This window comes from Chroicocephalus ridibundus, chromosome 1, assembly GCF_963924245.1.
Source record: "Chroicocephalus ridibundus chromosome 1, bChrRid1.1, whole genome shotgun sequence".
NCBI classification, from domain to species: Eukaryota; Metazoa; Chordata; class Aves; order Charadriiformes; family Laridae; genus Chroicocephalus; species Chroicocephalus ridibundus.
Genome location: NC_086284.1, coordinates 146,330,821 through 146,352,757, shown reverse-complemented (window position 1 = coordinate 146,352,757; position 21,937 = coordinate 146,330,821). Strand labels below are relative to the sequence as shown.

The 21,937-nt window shown below is 41.6% G+C and overlaps 1 protein-coding gene across 1 annotated transcript in view; it reads right to left on the bottom strand.

The window, feature by feature from the left end:
- The window catches only part of LMNTD1 (lamin tail domain containing 1), a 161,544-nt gene extending 151,877 nt beyond the window's left edge, over window positions 1-9,667 (bottom strand). The window contains exon 1 of the mRNA XM_063323657.1: window positions 9,573-9,667. Coding sequence (XP_063179727.1) covers window positions 9,573-9,659 — 87 coding nt within the window. The 5' untranslated portion in view covers window positions 9,660-9,667. The remainder of the gene's footprint in view (window positions 1-9,572) is intronic.
- Window positions 9,668-21,937: the final 12,270 nt, after the last annotated feature.

Sequence of the window (21,937 nt, the reverse complement as noted above, 5' to 3'; positions counted from 1 at the left end):
TTCAGCATCCTCTTGTCCTCAGCCCCTTTGCTGCAAGAGCCCACTGTATCTGTACATAGACAATGTATACGTCAGAAGGACTTTAAATGTCAGTGCTCATCTATCATAAGGACTTTCAGGCAAGTCTATGATTAAAACTAGATATTCAAGCAGCAGATGAATATCTTATGTCCTCAGGCTTCCTAAGTCATGATCCATATTTATAATGAAAGACTAAGGCTTCTGTTGGATAATTACATATTTTGCCTCCCTATTCTTCCTCACGCATATGTATACACACATGCACAAATGCATATATACCATTTAAAGGGAGCAATTATTCACCCCCAAAACAGAATATGCATGCTAGAGAGAGTTTCATTCTGTAATTACTGTGTAAGACTTGCAGTAGCAAACCTAGTTCAGATTGAGACACCTTCCCCTTACTCAGCATGAGTAAAGGTGAGAACAGCATGTTCCAGAAGGGCTAGAGCACTGTGTAGTTAACAAAACCAAGCCCCAGGGAAAGGACTGTAGCGGCCGCCCTCATTCCAACTCTAGGTAAATATTTTCCTTACACACAGATGTCTCTGATTTGAAGTTCCTTAGATCCTACTTGGTCAGTGCTTTAGAGAGTAAGGTGCTTCTTTATGAACGAGTGAAAGCTACTTTAAAACATTTGACAACCACTGCATTCAGAAATGGTATGAAAAAAAATACATCAGGATCTCAAATATTAGTTTTCAACTAATGTTGATCTCCCCTCTCTTATTTTAAGTCCTCTTTCTCAGCAATAAGCAGTACCACTGGATGACAAAAAGTCAGACTGCAAGAATCAGCTTGCCATTAAAGTGAGAAATGTGGTAAGGAGCATTTTGACCACTATGCTAGAGGCTTAACCCTGTATTTCTTCATACATCCTCCTCAGGGCTGCAGATTTCTTTATAGAAAAGGAAGAGTCAACTAAGAGGCATTACACACATCAAAAACAGACAAGCACTGCATTCATTACAGCTAGCTAGGAACCGCAGCTTTCATGCACACATGCATGTATGTGCACGTACATGCATGCACACGCTCCAATTAAAGAGGAAGTTAGAAGCTTTTTTCAGTAAATTGAACATTCTCCATCTTTAGTAATCCAGTTCTGGAAGTGGAAATGCTGTCAGCAACATGAAAGTAACATGCTGTGAACAAAAATGTTTCTTGACAGAACCCTGCATTTTGCCAAAAAACTTTATTAAAAAATTCCTAGCAGCTCTCATCACTCTTTTCACCTTCCCTAAAATTAGCCTTCCAATATGCAAAATAAGCAGAAAGTACTGGGAGCCTGCATACAGCACTCTCTCATGGTCTCCAGTTACCCAAGAGCAACCTTGGTGGCAAATTTGTCACCGTAGATCTAGTCTCAGATAGCCAAATACATTTCATTGACTGTGTTTGGTTAACTGAGATGTCTCTGATGAGATTGTTTTGAAATTCAAAACCGTTAGTCAGGCAGAAGTATGAATACAATGACACTGGTCCACTAAAGAAAAACCAAAAAAAAACAAAACACCAACCAAAAAAATCCACCAAAAAACCCCCACGCCACAGCTGCAACAATAGCTGTCACATATTCTGGTTGTCAACAGAGCCAGACAAGAGGAACACCCATGGAGCTGTCCTTCATTTGAAAATTAAGCATTCTAGCGTTGAAGAGGTCATCAAGACATCACTCAAAGTAAAAGTATGGGAAATGCAGGCGATATCACATTGCGAGGTGGGAGGGCAGAGCATCATGGAAGTTACTGGCTTCTTGGTTTATTCGTAGCATTGCTCAAGAAGACAAATGAAAACTCGTACCTTGTCCCCATTGCCTTGCTTGTGGCTTACACATTATCAAAGTGATTTGCCGTTCCTCTTTTTCCCCCCCGTCCACCTCCAAAAGAAATAGTGTTACTTCCCTTCTTAAAGGGCTAGAGGGAATTTTACCGTATGCCCTGAGCAAGAAGCAGGGTGTAACCAAGCTACCCCTGGGCTGTCCTCCCATCTCTTGTCAACAGAGAAGAGCAGAGAAAGAGAGAGACTTAATGGTCTTGACCTCCAAAAAATTAGCTCAGCTCAGTACTGTAGCAGATGAAGGAAGTCAAGGCTATACCTACAGCCTCTGTTGAGAAGGGACAAAAAAAAAAAAAGTATTCCTGAGACTGTAGTCTAATTTCTCCCTGAAAGGGTTTTTGTTAGTTCAGACAGGCTCCAATGATAGGCTCCAATTTTGCATCCAAGTGTTTGAGTCTGCCAGTAGGGCATACAAGCCACGAAGAGAGGGTGGGCTGTTGAATTTTCACAGGGTAAAGTTAGGCCCCTAGAATATTTAGTTCCTCACCAGTAGGATTTATATATCATAAGATGGATGTATTGTCTTTCACTGCAACCCAAATGGTAGCGTGAGATCTATCCTGCATCATACAGCACATTGTAGTATTTCACAGCCTCATTTCTACTACTCGTTTCTACTACTCACTGCAATTGCAGCCGAAGAATTCAATTTCTAACCACAATTTGGAAGAAAATAACAAAATAAAAATTTTAGTAACCAGTATGCATTTGTTACAATATTTGTACCTTATCTCATTTAGAAATGGCGCTACATTCCTGGAATATTTTAGTAGATTTTGCTGCTGCGAAAAAGAAATCCACAACAAAATGCAGTCATTGCATTTCTCCATGACACGGTTCCTCTCGTTTAGTCCTAAAGATGATTGCATTTGTCGTGTCATGACACATAGGACGTGTGCGCTGCATTTCACTCGCTCTGCCAGCTACTTAGTTTTATGTTGCAGGTTTCATTACTGCTGTGCATGTCTAGTTCTTAAAGACTAGTCTTAAATGATGCTCTATTTGGTGTGGCAGAAACAGGATGCAGTCCCGTTAAGGTACAGGAGAGCATCTGCATCTGAGACTTGCTTCTGCTTTGTCATTATGAATATATAATACCACATCCTTGGGAAGGAAGAAAGCAATAGCATCCGCGCAAGTGTGTTTGATAGGGCAGGTAAATCTTGCTTATAACAATAATTAAGAAGCAGATGTACTTATGGGATACTAGTGTTGATTTTTGGAGACAGTTTAGCATTTACAAAAAGTCAGATAAGATGGGGTAGAAGCACCGAGCAAAGGAGTGCAAAGTGGTGACAGCTAAGTTACAGTGTGCTAAATGGAACAAAACATTTGCAAATCACCTCTTAATAACCTAACCACCATCCAGGCTATCATCACAAAAACATCAGCAATGACTATGGTCTGTCCCATTCGTGCCAGCTGGCTCATATATGCATTTCACAGAGTCCCACTGCTCAAAAACCAACCCCATGTTGACTTAACCAGCTGGGAGCAGCTAGTCCGACTGATGTCTCCAGGATTGTCCTCAAAGCAGAAAAGGATTTGTTCAGCCATTCAGGTCTCCCCCTTGGGAAAGTCTCGGGCACTCTAGAAGAGCAGCTTCTTTAAGGGTGCTAACACTTTTGCCATCTACAGCTGTGACCCTCGGCATTGCCAAGGGCCAAGCCTTGCTCCTGAGCCCCTGTCCTGGTGTGGGTGTCTATTCACCTGAAATGCAAAGTTTGAGGCTGAACATGCCTCAGCCAGAGCCTCCCAGGGGCTGCCAGCAACTTTGCTCTCATTAGAGCGACTCTGCTGCCACACGGAGCGTACAAGAGCTGTACAAGAGGACTCAGACACTCACAAACGCATAGCACAAAAGAATAGTAAAAGGAAAGCATATACAGGTAATTCACAGAACGGTTGCTGAAGGTTCATATCAAACATCAGTTCCTTACGTACATAAAACTGTTAGTGCATTACACATTTGTGACTGTTTCCACGCCCCAGATTTGGTCCTAGCTGGCAAATACAGAGAAGCATGCATCTCACACACGCACACACCAAGCCCACCAGACAAGTGCAGTGAAAACCTACCAAGCGTCCGTATTCCAAAAGAAAGTTTATGACAGTTGTAAGGACTGTTTGACTTCAAAATACAAATTTAAATGCAAATAAACCTTAACATGTCTCAAATACACCCATAGAAGTTTTAGCAGTACCTACATTAGCGTAGCATTTAGTAAAGGCAAACTAGCTCAGCTACAGTAGAAACACACCCCAGGCTGGTTTTAGAGCTTTAAGTCTCAAAACCCACTTTTACTCATGAAACAGCCAGTCCTTTTCCGGCCGATTAGAGTAACAGCATCCCCTGAGAAAGACTGTTTACATGTACTTCAGCAAATCAGAATCCTATCAGTTTTACTGATATTTCATGCTCCTTCCCCAAGTGAAAAGATGAAACTCCAGTTAAAAAAAAAAAAAAAAAAATCTTTTCCCAGCTACAAACACACAAATTATTATTTCAATACCTACACTAACCCATACAAACTGTATACTGCTTTAGAAAGCCTTGTGTTTTTGCCAGGATTGTATAAGATTTGCCTCTTACTGTATCAACTTCTCCAGAGGCTCCACCTTGAGGATGGGAGAAACCCATTCTGGAGACCTGATGTGTTTTCTTGCCGTATGTCAAGGTGTATGCAGTAAGTGACTTGCTGTGATGTCTACACCATGCTTTTAGCAGAGAACCGACCCAAGTGATTTCACATACCATGACGTCACACTCACTGTGACATCAGGGCATGGTAACACCTTTGCCAACACAGCTTGTTTTACCACGTGCTCTACAATGTCCTAACCTGGCACAGTCCTCTACCTGTAAGAGAATAGTTTTTATTATATCTGAAAAATAACCTAACTTTTGATATGTTGACTTAAAATGTACTTCCCCTTGATTTTTAAGTCTTTACTGGACTGTTTGGACAAGTCCGCTCTAAACACTGCTTCGTAAAACTATTCTCCTAGATTCAATTATATATTCATTAAAACAAATTCAAATACATTTTAGATTAAAATAATTTAGTCGTCTCCATTACTTTTCAGAGTTGAAAACGTTATTTTAAGGTAATCTGAACCATGAGGCTAGACTATCCACTGAATCACATTTTAAGATGCAACCAAAAGACTCAAAGTTAACTTTTGAGAGTACCTGGACAAATCTCGCCTTCATCTTTCTATGAGCTTACTCTTCACAATGCCATTTAGTTAAAACCCCTCAAATCACCAGAAAACTTGTCAATGCAGTTTATCAAGCTTCCTACAAGGCTCCTTTATTTTGCCTTAGACAGACATTACCTGAGTCAGTGCCCCTAAAGCCCTTCTCCATGTGCACCGATGAGTCCTTTTTCCAGCTGTTTGTCAACACTCATGTTTTGCAGTGTTAGCAAACATACACCAAGGAAGTGCTTCTCACGAGCCTAACCCAAAACTCATCACAGAATCACAGGGTCCAAATAAAGGCTGAGATGGATTTCTCAGTACCTGTCTCTCTGCCTTGCTGCCTTGCTCCCCAGGAGCAGGGATTTGCAGACTTTCATGGCAAGGACAGGGCTCCCTGTAATCTCTCCTCCAAATAAGATGATGATGGGGGTGCCATTTTCTTACTATAAGCCCTCAGTCTGAGGGATTTTTCCAATAGTGGTGCAATGTTTGTTGGGTAGGTATTTTTAAGGGTCTGAGATCTTTGAAAGGAATATTTTACTCTCTTTCCACATGAAACTGCTTCTGCATCTATTCTTTGTACAAACCACGCAGACTCACAAAAGACTCACTTTGCAGCATCGCAGAGGAGAGCTGTGTACAGACCACAGAGCTACTCTCAGGGGCTTTGGCAAGAAAGGGAAGAAGGTTCTGTAGCCAGCCTGCTGCATTTCAGCCAACCAAAGCTGGAAGGAGAGTCTCATGCTTCTGCATGAGCAGCATCGAGAGATCTTCAGTGCTGGGGAGCAGCCCTCCCTTCCTGCTTCAGGCTGTCTGCACAGGTCCTGGTTCTGCAACAGCAACTAGTGACCGATACCTCGCAGAAGCGAGGAGTGCTTCACTATGCAGTGAGCATAGGATTGCTCTTCTCCATCAAGTACTGGCCAGCTCCCGAGTCAAACAAAGTACTGCTCTGCCTGCAGGGAAATAAGATATTCTCTAGTGAAGCAGGAGAAGAGCTATCTTTGAAGACACCATGCACACGCATTTGCAAGGGCTACTGGTGTCACAGTTCCTTTAATAATCATTCCTTTAGTTGAAGGCCCAACACAGAAAACTAGTGGAAATTAGTATTTTGCCTTGATGTTTTTCCAATGGCCTCTGCATCAGCCTTTGATAAACAAATCAATCTTTTTAAAAGCTACTACACCATCCAGACCCCAATATTTGCCTTTTATTTCTTGCAATTGCTAGTAGAAACTCAGGAAGTAGGTATGCATGCCTGGGACACGTCCACAGGATGGAAGGAGCTCAGCTTGTTCTTCTGTGCTCTGGTCTACTCTAGTTGGAACATTTAAGTGTTTTATCAGTAAAGAGCCAAGCATAGTATCAGATGTCTCATTTCCTAGCCATGCAACAAGCATAGTTACATCAGACTTGATGGGCATCCAGGGTTCAACTTCTAATGAACTGTGAATGCAACCTGGAGATACAACAGCTGACACTGCCATTGGACTATGCTTGTAAACAGATCCAGTCAAAAGCCTCTGATTTTGCAAACGTATTTATACTGAAAAGCGTCTTTTAAAAAAAAAAACAAAACAACAAACAAACATTTTTAGGTGCTGGAAGTGCTTAAGGCATTTTTAATGAGGGAGGATTTTTTTGTTGTTTAACAAACACAGATGCAATAAGCTTGTACCAAATTTGAGATTGTTACAGTTCTTTTGCCATTTACATGGCTACATTTTTTCTGGGTTGCCAGACATATCTTCGTTTAAAATAAAGATGTTTAAAGATCAGCCTCTTTGTTTCTACCTTGCCCTACAAAAATCTAGTACACGCAGCACAGCAGTATTCATGTGGGATTCAACTCCCTGAGTATTACTTTACTGGTAACAAAGGGAGAAAACTTTAGTCCAGTAGGCTCAAAAACTGTTTTCAGTTGCATTATTGCTTCCAAAGAGACAAACAGCACTTCATTTGTTCCACAGATACTAATGTAATTTCTGGATGTCTTTGATCTTGTCCAGACCAAGATAAAAGGTATCCTTTAAATTATACTCATTAAAGTATTTTAGCCCACTTTTAAACAAAAGGCAATTGTTGCACAGTCTAGCTTTAAGCATTTAAGGTACACGCATAAATTAGGAGGACAACATCCTTAGCTGCCTCCTCCAGAAGCTATCCTCACTGGACTGGGGATGAGCATCTCCTTGCTTAACTTGAACCCTCTGGTCATTTAAGCACCCTCTACAGTCAAAGGGGAAGCTCCTCCAGAGGATGATTCCTCTTACATTACAACAGGTATCTGTGAAATGACTTGCCACATCTACCCTTCCAATGACTAGTGATGGGACAGAGAAAGCTCCAGGAATTTTAAATTAAGAGATATTAAGCCCACTGCATTGACTACAGAGGGAAGACAGATGTCCACCTAAGAACCACTTGATTTTTAACTTTTGGGCAAGTAAATTTAGGGAAGATTACACCAACCCTGTCCTTTTAATACAGGCACTTACCTATTTGACCAAAGTTGACTCCCCTCCTGCTGCCAATGCTTGGTCTATGCACTTTCCACACATTAAGCTATACCTTGAATAAGAGATAAGTGTGGAGATGGGAGAAGTAGGAATGGGACCCAGCGCTCCAGTTTCGGGGCTCAGCTTTGTAAGCTAGACACAGTAACCAAGGGCTGCACTTGATCACATGCAATCAGATTTCCCACTGGCACCTCTATCTTCCGTTGCAACACACAAGTGTTGCTTTTCCAAAAATCTTGAAAATACAGCCATTTGTTTTGGAGTCTACATGGATATTTGACACAAGCCAAACAAGCTGCCAGAGTATCAAAAGGCTAGATTGCTGAACAGATGAAGAACAGCCTTCGTCTCTTCTGCTGTACCCAGAAAACTTAATATTAAAGCACTTAACATGAACTGCCTATAGAGTACTCTGCCTCCAGACACTTAGCAAGACAGAATCCATAACCTCTCGCTACATATCCTCATCCAGAATCAGGGCACCTACATTTTAAGCAAAAAGCATAGAACAGCTCATCCCAAAATGCCTAATAGCAGCTTGCCAGTTAGAAAACTCTCTCAGGATTTGGAGGCAGAATTCAAATCCCCCTCACTGAGATTAGCGGAATTTCATCCACACTTGCTACATGAATGCTGCAACTGCAGAGCTCACGGGTAAGAGAGGGAACAGCACTGCTTCCTTTTCCTCCTCTCAGTATTTCACGAACATAGCCTTGAAGCTGCATTTCTTTTTCCGGCTGACGCTACTGAGCAAAGTCACAAACAGTTTGAGGACAACCAAACTGCAGTTTGTGGCAAATTATCCTATGGTCTGGTATTTTTAAGTGTCAACCCGCTATAGAGATAAATGGTGTTACTGATCACAGGAGACGACATCATTAGTTTTGAGTCACACTGAAAGGCATCCTTCTGCTACCTTACGGTCCTCCACACAGCTGTGCTGTGGCTTTGATCAGATACCAAGGCAGACAAATCCCTCCAGAAGCACGGAGGCCATCAAGGAGGACACCGAAGGGTGGGCACATGCAAAATAGCCAGCCACAGAGAGCAGAAGGCTTGAGGGCTGCTGCTTGCCCATAGCCTCTCACCATGCACCCTGATCCCAGGTCCAGCACTTGGAGCTGAGGCCCATCATTCACTTGCACTTAATGATGATTCCTCAAGCACAGGGCTACAAGAAAACTGAAGCACATGTAAACTTGGCAGTACTTTATCCTTACTGACCATTCTATTAATAAAGGAATCCATACACAACACGTCCTACCCATGCACTGATCTGACCAAAACGAGTCTTTTTTTGGAGGATGGGGGACAACTACTGCCACTTAATGCAACACCACCAGGTTTCATACATTTTGTAGCTCACGTTTATGTCAAAAGGTATAAAAACTATAAGCATCCATAAGCAATTACTGAGAATTTAGCTACACTGTTTGCATAGGTTTATATTGTACCAAACAAATGCGTTATACTATTACTGTGTGAAATCTACCAGAATGCAATTTATTGAAGCAATACTCATAAAGAGCAGAGGATATTTTATTGACTACAACAAAAGCCTTTCCCCTCCTCCAGCCATGAAAAGTTTGAGTGCCTCTCCCATTTTAAATAACTGCTAAATAATCTCCCTTTAAAGAATCAAAGTATATCAGACTTCAACTCCTTTTAAAAGAACAAAACCAGATCCACAGCAGTTGCCCAACTCCCCCTATTATTCTAGGTATAGTAATGCAAGACAGTTACGGCAATGTTGCATTTGGAAGCCTTCCAAAAATATGCATGACTGAGAACACCAGGTTATCTTTTCATTATATATTCAAGTAAATAGTATTACGATGTTAGTCACACAATGAATTATGTTCTCAAGCACGCAGAAGAAAACATGCCCATACAAAACCTCAATGGTACAAAAATCAAGTAGTGGTTTAACCTGCTTCCAAGGCTTAAACATTCAAACAGCCTCTATTATTCTTACATTGATCTCACCATTTTCTGCAGTGCCATAAACGCAGCTGTCAGACTAGCAACTTGCTGATTCAAGCGCTGGTTCTCCTCTTGTACTTGTTCCAGCATGACTTGGTCAGCGTGTAATCTCATTTGTAGCTTGTGAAACTGCAATAAACAAACAAACATACATACATGAGGGACTTGCCAAGCAAAGCAAGTTGTATAATTATCAGAGTGGAAATCAAATGCCAACATTGACTATACGATGAGCCACACCTCAGCTGGCAAATTTCAAACACACAGCATGACGGGAGGGAAGAAGTGGCTCCAAATTTCTCTGTATTAGCAGTGACTGTGGGAGACAAAAGTCTCGTTAAAAACAAGCCATTTAGGGACTAACACGTGCGCAGACGTTTGTTTGGACTTCCCTTAGCACTGCAGTTCATTTTATCAGAAATGCTTTCTTTCAGCCATTTAATTCTCCTAATACCGCTTCTAATTAAACAATATTATTACTATGTTTCCCTTAAAATACATGAAACTTTTATACATGTAACATTTATTTCACTTTCATTTCTTTTTCTTCCAATGTTTCCCCTTCAACACAAAATTTGATCAGATTAAGTGAGCTGTACTATTAGTAAAGCAACACCCTGGATATTCATTATGATGAACTTCTTCATTTTCCTCTGCATACAAAGAGCAACTAAGATTTATTCTAGGTTAAAGACAACATCAAAGCAAATAAAGGCAAATATAGCAGGCAAGAATAAAGTAAGCAAGATATGCTTCATATCAGCTAAGGGATTTGTTACATAGGTACAAAAGCCACCCAAAGAAAGGACACGGAGGTAGATTGGAAACACAAGTGAAGGAGGAACAGTCCCAAGCAAATCCTTGGGAGGTAAATGGGAACATAAGAGGAATGCATTTTTCAATTCAAGTCAGCAGCACTGCTGGAGGAATAGTCTAGGTTGTTTGCCTGCTACCCATATTTGAGATGGTAATTATTAGTTTTAAGGCCTTTTTCCCCAACTATATGTGTATGGATACATAGATAACTGGAAAATTACTTTTAGTAGGACTAACCAAAACTATAATATCCCATCCATGTGCCATTCAATAAAAAAAAACAAAGAAAAAAAACCACCCAGGACCACTAGTTTTTCTTTCTTATATAAACAAATAAATCATTTCCTTATTAACATGCTGCTAGTTAACAAATTGAAATTTATTATTCAAACTGTGCAATGATGATGAATTAAGTCAATTTAGGGCTTAAGAACAGTGTATTAAGGGAACTCAGTAAGCCAGCCTTTAACTATCCCTCCTAACTGATTAGAGATTACACCTCAGAAATCTTTAGGTCTAAGCAGGTTCTTATGCTACTTTCAGCCCTATAAAACACCCAAACCTTGAAAACCTGAGTTTAAGACACAGCTGAGAAGCACATAGATATCGCACTGGGCCTCCGTCCTGGCACAAGTTTCAAATCCTTCTTTGTATTTCTGCCAGCATATCCAAGCATCAGACTGAGCGTCTCATTTCTTGGGTAACCAGTTGTCATGGTTTGGCCTCGGATGGCAATAAAGAACCACATGCCGCTCTCTCGGGCTTCCCCAATACGGGAAAGAATCAGAAGAAAAAGGCAAAACTTGTGGGCTGAGACAAAAGCAGTTTAACAGAACAGCAAAGGGAACAAGAAAAACGACAGCAATAACACGGAAAAAGGAATGTACAAACACGATTACGGTACCACCGCTCATGGATCCCAGGCGCCCCAGCCCGCTCCGAGCTGACTTCCTGCCCCCTCTCCTGTCAGCTTAGAGTGGGCATGGCTCACATGGGATGGAATACCTGTGTCCCTGCCGAGCCCGTGGAAAATTAACCCTATCCCTGCTGGAACCAGGACACCAGTCTGAGGTGACACAGACCCAATGCAATGGGAAGTCTTGAACCCCCACCTGGAAGCAAGCAGGACCTGCAAACCACTCCTCACTCAGTGATACGCAGGATATCACCCTGTTGGCACCCAAAAAGAGAGGCACTCAAAATGGAGACATGAAAACACAGAACACGCTCAAAGAGCGTTTGAACAGTTCCAGCTACCCCGCAATAAAACTTTTTCATGGTAAAAGCTTTTTGTTGTGACAGAGATGCTCTGATAAGCCACTAGCTGCCCTAACCTTCCTCAGTTCATTTTACAAGATTCCCCGCTTTGGTTAACTTTTGGAATAATTTCACCACCAAGAGGCAGATGAGGTGAACGCTAGCCCATTAGCCCATTTTAAGGTAACATATCTGCCTGGTTGAATCAGCCAGTTTTGTCCCTGTGCTACTTACTGTAATTGGATACTGTCCCAAGACATGGTAGACTAAGTTTTAACATAATCTGTAAAACTACAAACGTTGGCTTTGTCTACATACAAAAACACTTGAAAAAAAAATCAGAGCATGAGCTGACAAAACCAAGAGGCAGTAATCCCCAGATGTTGAAATCTTCAGATTTAACAGCGCTCAAATCTGAAGTTTCAAACAACCAACACTGCCATTGTGAACTCTAAAAACTTGGGGTTTGCTCCAACCAGGAGGAAAAAACTCTCCGCCTGAAAAGCAACAAACGTGTCCATCACAGAGCTAGAGCCATAGCTGGAGCTGCTGAGTACCATTAAAGGTCTGAGGAACACCAGTCCAGCAGCTCCAGAAACAAATCCAGGATCAAATTATATCCATCTTCCCTCTGCTGCTCCTTTGGAGACATAGGTAAACACTGGTCCCTATTCTCAACTCTCCCACAGTCCCACCACAATGCTTTTCTCCTCTCTATCCACCAGGAAACAGATAAGATGTTGAAAAGGGGCGCCAAGGTGACAAGCAGAGGACTGTGGCTGAATATATTATGCTATGATTTATGTGCTTCCAAACACTCACAGGCACATAGAAAGCAGAACAGCAACCAGCTTTGAAATTGCTTTTTGATGTACTATGAGCCATGCAAGCTCCTGGCTTTCCCCAGATACAGGGACCCCAGAAGACCATCTTTTGTCCTGTCAACTCTCACTTCCTGCTCTGTGTGTGGGAGAGGAACAGCCGAGATGGGGGCCTTCAAAAGGAAAGAAAAGGCCAGTCCTTTTATGAGTGGCAAGCACACTAAAAATTGCCAAATACCAAGGAACTGTTGGTCCGAGTTAAGATCTAGACTTGCATTAAACCAATAAATGAACGTTTAAGAGAGTTAAAATATAGTAAGGAATTTAGTCAGAACAGCGTTTGCTCAGGACCTACTTTGCAGGGGTGTGGGGAGAAATAACATCAGTACTCTTCATGAAGGCCAGCTTCTTCCTGGAAACAGAAAAGCTTGTGTGTTCTTTGAATGTTGTTTTCTAAAGGTTAGAAATATTTTCGCTGGACATTTTACTGGTCTGGGTACTATAATACCACCAGCCTAAGATAAAATAAGAACTATACATATTAATATTAAAATGAACAAAAATATTGAGACTTTTTTGTCTGCAGTCTTGCACAGAAGAAAAAATAAACAGACATAAAAGAAAAACACCAAATCGAATGCCGTGGGTGTTTAAGGGAAGGTAAGTGACCTGGGGGTTCCAGCAGCAAACGAACATCCTTACTCAAAGCCCTCTCAAACTACTGATCCTGTTGTCCCAAAGCGTATATAAATCCTGCTAGTTGAAACCATTCCTGGCTGCATGTCCAGAAGTGCCACGCCATCGCTGCAGAGCATGCAACAGGCTGTGCCTTGGATTAACAATTTGAACAACGGGACCATTCGTCACTACCTCTCCCAGAGAAGCTGGCCATAATGCCTATGGTGCTTATGCACCACCTTCACCCTTTGATTTAAAAACATGGGGAAAGTGAAAGGTATGATTATTCTTCAATGTCACATCCAATAAAGTATTGCAAAGCCCAAAATTAAAGGCATGAAGAAAAGCATCTACAGAACAATTTTCTCTCTGTTAAAAATAAAACATTGCTGCTACTCACAAATTTTAATTTACTAAAGCCTCTTCCAGTCATGCATCCTGGTCAAAATTTAAGATCCTTCCTGTCTAAAAGGAGTCATTTACTGATCTTTATGAGCAGAAGAATGCTGTTACTGACTGATTCTAGAAACTAATAAAACAGCATTCTAAGTGATAGTCTCCTGGATATATCGTGGAAGGTGGAGTGTGGGGGTGTTGTAGTCTGGGGGAAAAATGCTAAGTTGTAGGAATAGCATTGTTTTATACTGATGCTTAAAAGAAAAAAAATTCCTCCCACAGCAGGAGGACCTTTTACTGTATGCAAAATGCACAGTGCCATTAACGTAAAGACTCTTTAGTCTTCCAATATTATAATGGTCCCAGCCATGCCATAACCTGTTACGTGTTACCTTTAGTTGCTTTGGATGATGTAAGCTCATTGTGTATGAGGACTGTTACTCACATTAACTATACCGTGTGTTTAATAATTTATAGTTAAAAGCAGCGATGATGTTAGAACAGAGCAAAATGAAGAGGAACACCTGGGTTCTGTTTCCATACAGTACTGAGCTCAATCCAGCAAATCAAATTTAATCCTCCTCACCAGAATTGCATTCAGACTTAGTACAGTCATTATGAAGATTAATACTTCTATATATAAATACACACACACTTTGAGAAGTGAAAATATACATACAACTAAATTGCTTTCAAACCTCAGGTGATAGTTCACTTTTAATGATTAGTTACTGCAATTTAAAATGGAAACCTATAGATTTAATTTGAAGAAGTTCGCCTAATTCTCCAATTCAGTCAAGGAACACTCAGCAATAAAAAAAAAAAAAAAAAAAAATCATTCACGTCTTCTGGATCTGTATCTTTTAAGCTTATAGAGTCTAGCTGAGTTCTATATCTACTAAATGTCAGAGCAACTGACAGGTCCAGAACAACCCTGAAGGTGCTGAAAATGCCAAGGAGGTGGTAAACTGATGCTGGATCTTTCATTGGGTGCATTCCTGATGCTGACAGCCTACAGAAGTGAATGGCATGGGAGCTACCATAGCAACCTTACCAGGCATAAGATCCTCAAACACCAGGAGATATTCTCCAGTGATTACTTGATCTACTGTAAAGCCATTTTGTACTTTCAGAGTGCTAAAGAACAGCTTTAATATACTGGTGAATCAGACCGAGAAGCTATTTAACTGCAGAGAGTACTGGAAAGCACACACAAGTTATCTTTTCCCAGGGAAACATGCTCTCAAATTCTCTATTTTCCCCACTCACAGACGGATACTCTCTTGGTGGTTATTACACAAAAACCTCCTGAGCGCTGTCAGTATTTGAAACAAGTATAAAGGAAATAAAACACAAACAACTAACAGACTGCTAGTCTATATATCAGCAAGGTCTGCAGATAAGTTACAAGCTGGCCAAGAGCGTAGTGCTAAGGTTCAATCCAGTCCTGTTATAGCACGGGAACTAGGTGAGGGATGGCAAAACTATTGGCCCAGTCTTGGGTTAGAGAGACCACACAGCAGTTTCTACACTTGCTTGTTCCTAAAGTGAAGTCAGTCTTGTGTTGATAACATCACTGGTTGCTATGGAAGCAACACAACTTCACAACTGATGGTATGCAGTGAGCATCAGGCACTTTACAGAGATCCTTACTAAGGGTTTATGGACTGAAGGGAGCATGCCCCTGGGGGCCCTTTTTTCCACTGCTGGGGGGTGGGGGGGGATGGGAAGAAAACTAAAACACATCTAACCCTACGAATAACTTACCACAATTGTGAGAGGACTTGAACTGACATCAGGAGTATCCAGTCACGGGAGAATACTTGGCGTGTAGCCTTTCAACCCCACAAACTGCCTCCTGGGTAAGTCCCTGTTTTACAGGGCATGGGCAAAGCAAGCTGAAAAGCTAGGGAGGGAGTGACACCACCCTCCTTATCTGTTTGCCCATCGTCAGGCCTGATCCCCTCCTCCCAGCAGTCAAGTCAAACTCCACCCTGTTGCAAGAGGTGGCTGCAAACCCTCCCTTTGCTCCTGTCAACAACTGCCCTGGGGGGAGATATTGCTGCTGTGCAGTCCAGGCGCACCAGCAGCAGAGAGGGGAGCCACTCTCTAAAGGCATTCACGGCATCTCCAACAGTAAAGTTTGGCCTGAGGGTTTGAAACCTCAACAAGACCTAAATCAGAAGAAAAACAGTTTGACTTTCAACGCCCAGGGAGAATCTGTGGAGTCAGCAGTTAGGGAAAAACATCTCTGCAGGTACGTGGAACGATTTCGTTCTGAAGGTCCCTGAAAGTCAATAAACACGGCACCCTGGGATGCCATTTTCTAAAGAGCTTCTCTTCAGGGAAGAGGGGAAGTGACTCACAAGCTCTAAAGGAAGAGCCAGGAACAGAGGAAGGCTTCAGAGAGGCACCAGCAGTTAACCAGCTTGCCGCTCATGTGTTCCTCATCAGGAGCACAGCTTTTAACCGCCAGCATCTCTCAGCGCTGTGTCTGTCTTCTTGCTGTATGTTATTTGCATCGGTCATGTTGACACTAAGTGTGTTAGTTACGCTACAGGAATTTGAATTGCTGTACTTTTTGCTGAACAGTTACTTTATATCCTTTACTTTAGATCCGTTTCACATAAAGCTCTACGTTTGGGTTTTCTTAGGTCCAGGATTAGTAGGGAAACACTCATTAAAGAAAGGGTATTAAACAAAACTATTACATATGGGGTATATTTCAGGGCAGGGTGAGCAGGGACAGAAATACAGCAAGCTTCCCTTAGAATTAATCAAAGAAATAAAATACCTATTTTTAAAAACCAACAAAGAACTATTTCTCATACATATACAAGCACCTCTATTTTCTTCCCAGTTCTAGGAGGTCCACAAATACATGTATAGTTCTGCTTGCACAGCATTTTTGACCCTTTGCCAGCATACAGAAGATAAGAAAACATATTCCCCATGAAAATTGGTTCCCTCCAGGCACATGTGCACTGCATAACGCAGCAGCAGGCAGAGGGCCCTGAGCCACTCCACAAGATCTGTTTCACCTGACTGCCCACAGTGGTACCAGGCAGAACATCTTACTTGAATCCTGAAAGCGGTTATAGCAGGGAGCGAACCACAGCACAGGTGCTTCAACAGCACAGCCAGAGCATCCAGTGACACAACTTGCTTGCTTCTGGTGTCCAAGTGGGGTCACTTAGCCCTAGCTTGAACACAACTGCCTAGTCCTGCACTATGCAATGCAGACAACCTCCCGGTCATGAGACAAGGCACACTTAAATTTGGAGGCTGCACAGTGGAGAGTTTGGTGAGGTTTTTGTTTAGTTGGGGGGTTGGTTTTTTTCACTTGTTTGTTGCCTTTTTTTTTTAAGCTATGACCAGGAATTTTAAACAAGTTCCATAAATATTAAAACAAACAAGAAAAATACCACCACACACCACAAACTATGCACACACTCTCATGTGCACAGACAGAGGAGCAGTTTTTAAAAAAAAAAAAAAGTTCAAAAAAAAAAACCAAGGCAAGAATTCTTCAGTGTGAAGAGCTGGCACTCTGTGTTCTTATTTATGTCACTGTTTGCAGATCAAAACAGTATCAAGGGCCTTTTCTCCTACATACAATATCTAAAGTTACGAGAATATTCCTTGGACATAGGTGGGTCCCAATAACTTATTAACTACATACAAGTATGCCACATATATACAGAGCCAATGTGCTTAGGGCCCAGGGGGCCACCAAAAAAGTGGGAAGAGCCTGGAGAAAAGTTCACCTACCCAAAGACATGCCTTGCGATGGCTGTATTTTACTGTTACTGTCTTGTTGTACCTTTTGCCTACAGGAAATTGGTTCAAACTGTAGTAGGATGATGAATTTGGCTCAGACTGAAAAGCAGTAAAAGTTGAGAGAATGACATAAAAGAGGAGCAGGAGAAGGAAGAGCAATATGACCAGGCTCTGAAAAACCTACTGAAGGTGCCTATTCAGAGGTGGCTACTTTCAACTTGCGAAGATTTTAATGTTTGGGATAACTAAGAAATTTCTTCTCTCCTGTAGGAAAAGGAACATAGATCTCTCCAGTAAGCATTAAAAAAAAGCCACAGATTTGTTCACTTCCCAAGAAGGAGCTCCAGAGCAAACTCCTTTTTTTGCCCCTCCAGGTATTAATTTTAAGTTTGAGAATGTTTAATGACCTACAGGATATGATGCAAGCTCTCACGATTTTTAGGAAATCGCCTCATATGTACGCTACTTAGAAAAAGAAAATTCAATTAATGGCTTATTGTGGTCTGGACAGTGACCATCAAGTGGATTTACATCTATTAATGTACTTAAAATACTCGGAGATGAGCTTAGTACCTAGATCTTTACAGCAGGGATACACAAGATGCTTGGAAAGTAATGCCGATATTGCATCTTAGCCTTTGACTTCACAAAGGAAGATATTGACATGGTAGGAGAATGGAAATCTCATTTCTTTTTGACTGTTTATTCAGTCAGTGCCACCCATAGTGTCTCTGCCATTTCCGACTGAAGCAGTTGGTAATGGCCACGTTAGTGGCCATTACCACAGCAGTTGGTAATGGTCCAAGGCCCACAGACCATTGCTCCAGCCAATTACAGAAAACTCTATCACAACTGAAACATGCTGGTCATGGAAATGTTGTATTTATTTCCTCAAGAAAAGTCCCCCCACTTAAGACAGCATGAGCCAAATTCCTTTCTCTCTTGGCTAACATAGGTATAGGAAACACTATTGTAAATCCTCTAGCTTGACATTTGGGCAAGCCTAACACAGAATCAAAATGAGATGCTGTAGTGGAGGGTAACAAGGGGAAAAAAAAAGGGAAATTACTGACTTGCAACAAGAAAACCATTGGAGTGCAAAACGGATTCCCAGAGGAAGTCAAAAGCTCTACATAGCTGATAAGTAGAGAGGCAGGAAAAAATTACTTTTTTCCTTATACAGTATCATCACGGAAGGAATAATTGGACAAGATGAAGAAGACGACCGTAATCTCCCCTGAATAATACTTGTAAAGAAAAACATTGAAATACATTGTCTTCTGGATAGCAGAGCTACGAATCACTGATACAGGTGCTGGATGTTAGTATTTAGAACAAGCAAGAATCCGAGTCTTACCTAGACCACCACTTATGCTATATTTGGGAATACAAAAGTGCAAATGCACATCATTAAAGACTTTTCTTAAAGAGATCCCTATTAGTAGTATTTGGGGGTAACGTGTTCCTATAAACATATCCTTCATTTGTCTCAAGTAGGGTGGATAAAAACAAAACAGTGCTTCTGACTCAGCAAATTATTTAGTTATCTTCCAAAATATTGAGCATGCAGATAATCCCAGCTGACTTTAACAAAATTATCCCCTAGCTCTAAGTAACATTGGGCTTCAACACCTCTCCAAACCAGCACTGCTATTTCTATAGCTTCATAAACAGAAAAGATATACAAAATATTTCCTGTAGCTGATCTTAAAGAAAATTTGGACGAGTTGAGAAAGAATCAGTCCATCAGTGGTTTTTGAACACAATGACCCAGAAACAACTTCTGCCTCAGGAAGGCCCAAAGCAACAGCTTGCCTGAAAGAAGGAAGGTATTCAAGGGAAAGGCTGGCATGCCCTCTTGCTTTAGCCTTTGCTGAGCATCTGCTACTTGGCAACACCAGGAGAGAGTTCTGACATTTAATTTCATCTGAATCATTAAGCATTTCTCTAGCATCTCTAGAGAAATTTATAGTCCACGTACTCTCTCTCTCCATCTCTCCATGATCAGAAAGTCTTACAAAAACACCATTAAACACAAAGAATTTGTTATTTCAGCAAACAAGTATTTTCCAAGAAGACAACCTGCTGAACGTGTGCTGACTTGCTCTGGAAGAGAAAGCAAAAAATTGCAGCTCATCTTACCTCAGTCACCCCTGAACAAATGGTGGTGGGTACCTCATCACGATTACAACAGAGGCGAACTAATAGTAATCAGCGGGTAATAAAGACAAGCAACAGCTTCATTTTTACATTTTGTGACTAGCAGGTACAAAGTAGAAGCAAAGGGGAAAGGCTGTCGGCTGCTGCCAAAATCGAGCCTTCAGCCGTGTGCTTGGATGGTGGAGCACAAGAATATGACTTTGCTACTTTTTCTTCTCTTTGCTATTGCCTAGAGATAGTAGAAGCATAGCAGTTGGGCGACTCAAAGAAAACGTGTGATTTCTTTCCTTAATGCTTAGATGTTGATTCCTAGCTCTAACAAATAATTACTTAGCTCTGTCTTGACTATAAGGCAAAAAAAAAAAAAATTACTTGTTATTCCTCAGTGGAGTGCTTTTCAGTTATTTCTGGGCTTCTTTCTTTACTTGACCTCTGTAAAGGGAGGTGGATGCAAAAAAATAATATTGTTGAATGGAGCAAATTGACTACAGAAAAGAGAACTGCTTGCGTGTTAAGGCCTTTTCATTTGCTCTTAAGTCCTCCAGAAAATAATATTATGGAAGTATAAGTCAAATGCAAGTTTAATTTTCTTCCCCCTGTACCCTCTAAGTTTACTCCATTCAAAGCCCCAAGTGGGTATTTTTCTTGAAATTTCTATCCGTTCCCTGTGTCTCCCATGGGTATCTGACACACAGGTACTTTCCCCTTCAGACTGCAGAAAACCTAATTTTGCCTCCATAATACCAGAGCACAGTGGAGGTTTTAAAACAGCAACTACATCCTGTGCAAAAAAAACCCACCCCAAACAAACACAAAACAAATCCCCACATTTTTATATTTAAGACCAGTCTGGTGTGCTTATTGCTACTAGCACAGGATACAGAAATCTATGGGCTTCAGGAGCTGCGTCACCTTTGGAAACAGCCCTGTGCATTATTTCTTGTTGCCAGTGACACTACTAGGATAGAAAAAAAAAAAAAAATCAATCCACCTGGGAAATTGGGGAAAATCCCAGAAGATTATTGCGGCTGGACTCATGGTTACTTCATGATCCTTGAATCAAAGAAGGAGACACAAGGCTGTTTAAAACACAATTTTAAGGGTGGATTTCTTTAATCTCAATTTGTTTCACAGTTTCTTACTGTCCTACCCTTACCCCTCTTCTACTTCAAATGCTTTCCTTACTTCAGACACCTAGCTGCGACACTTCATATATATCCCTCCCACAAACCCTTTTCTGGTGCTACTGTCCTCCGTGCAGAGCATCTTTCTTTTGAGACCTGAGAGAGATGGCCTGAAGGCTGCCTCAAAGTCATCTCAGCAGAAGACAGGTAGTAGCAGAGCTTCTCTTCTTCTCTGGGCAAGTCTCTTTAGGGAACTGCAGAGAATTCAGTGTTTTCTTGCCTTTCTGTATTAGTTATTTGGTTCTGTGACTGTGGCCCAACTGTCCCTCGGGGAGCCTGGATGCTCCGGGAATTTGCACTGCCAGCTTCCACACTGAACCACAGACACAAACACAGCTCAACTCTAGTAGCAACAGCAAGTCCTTACCGCCAGCAGCTGCTGCACTGGAGCTGCTGCGGAGGAGACGGTAGTCAGAATTGTTGATACATATCAGAATAAGCCTTTACAAGTGGTACCCATTAGTGGTGTTGCTAGCGGCCTCAGCAAGGCCAAGGATCAAACAAGAATCAGCAGCAGTCTGGTCCCATGGGAGGCCACCCTGCAGGTCAGCACTGAGCCGGAGCAGAGAGGAGGCCTCTAGTACTCATGCTGGGTTGTAGATTTAACACATGTCTTCAGAGCTGTCAGCAGACCACCTTTCATCAGCGCTAAACCCGCAGATATGCTAGTTTAGTGCAACAGTTGGGAGCATGCAGCAAGAAGGTGAGTAAGGACTCTAGGGGCAATCCCCAACCGACAGCATTTCTAGGGTGGGCTGGAAACTGATCTGAAAAATCCTTGTCACAAAGAGCCCATTCAGTGCTGCTTTAAACTGCAGAAGTTATCACACCCGCAAACAGTGCGAGCATATTCTTGTTTGGATTCACCTTCTCCCATCGCTCCTTTTACTCAGGCCTATTTTGGGAGACTCTCACAGAGGTGAATTAAAATGCGCAAGTGGAAGGAGGTTCTCAATGCAGGCCTCAGCAGCTGCGTGGTATTTACCATTTGATCACAGACAAGTCTCACTTTGCTATCCTGTAGGTTTCAAAATACATTACAAGTGTGCCAGAAAAGAATGTCATCATAGAGAGAAAGCATCACTTATTGCTTAAATATCTCTCCCTCTCAGTTTAGTGAAGAGTTAGTTATGGGCTGCACCTTCATGCACTCCATTACAAAGCAGCATTTGCCATTCTGCACTCTTTACTATAAATATCTTAGCCACCGAGATACTACAGGCATAAATCTACAGCCTGACTCCCTTCACATTAACATGTCAAGAGTAATTTTATT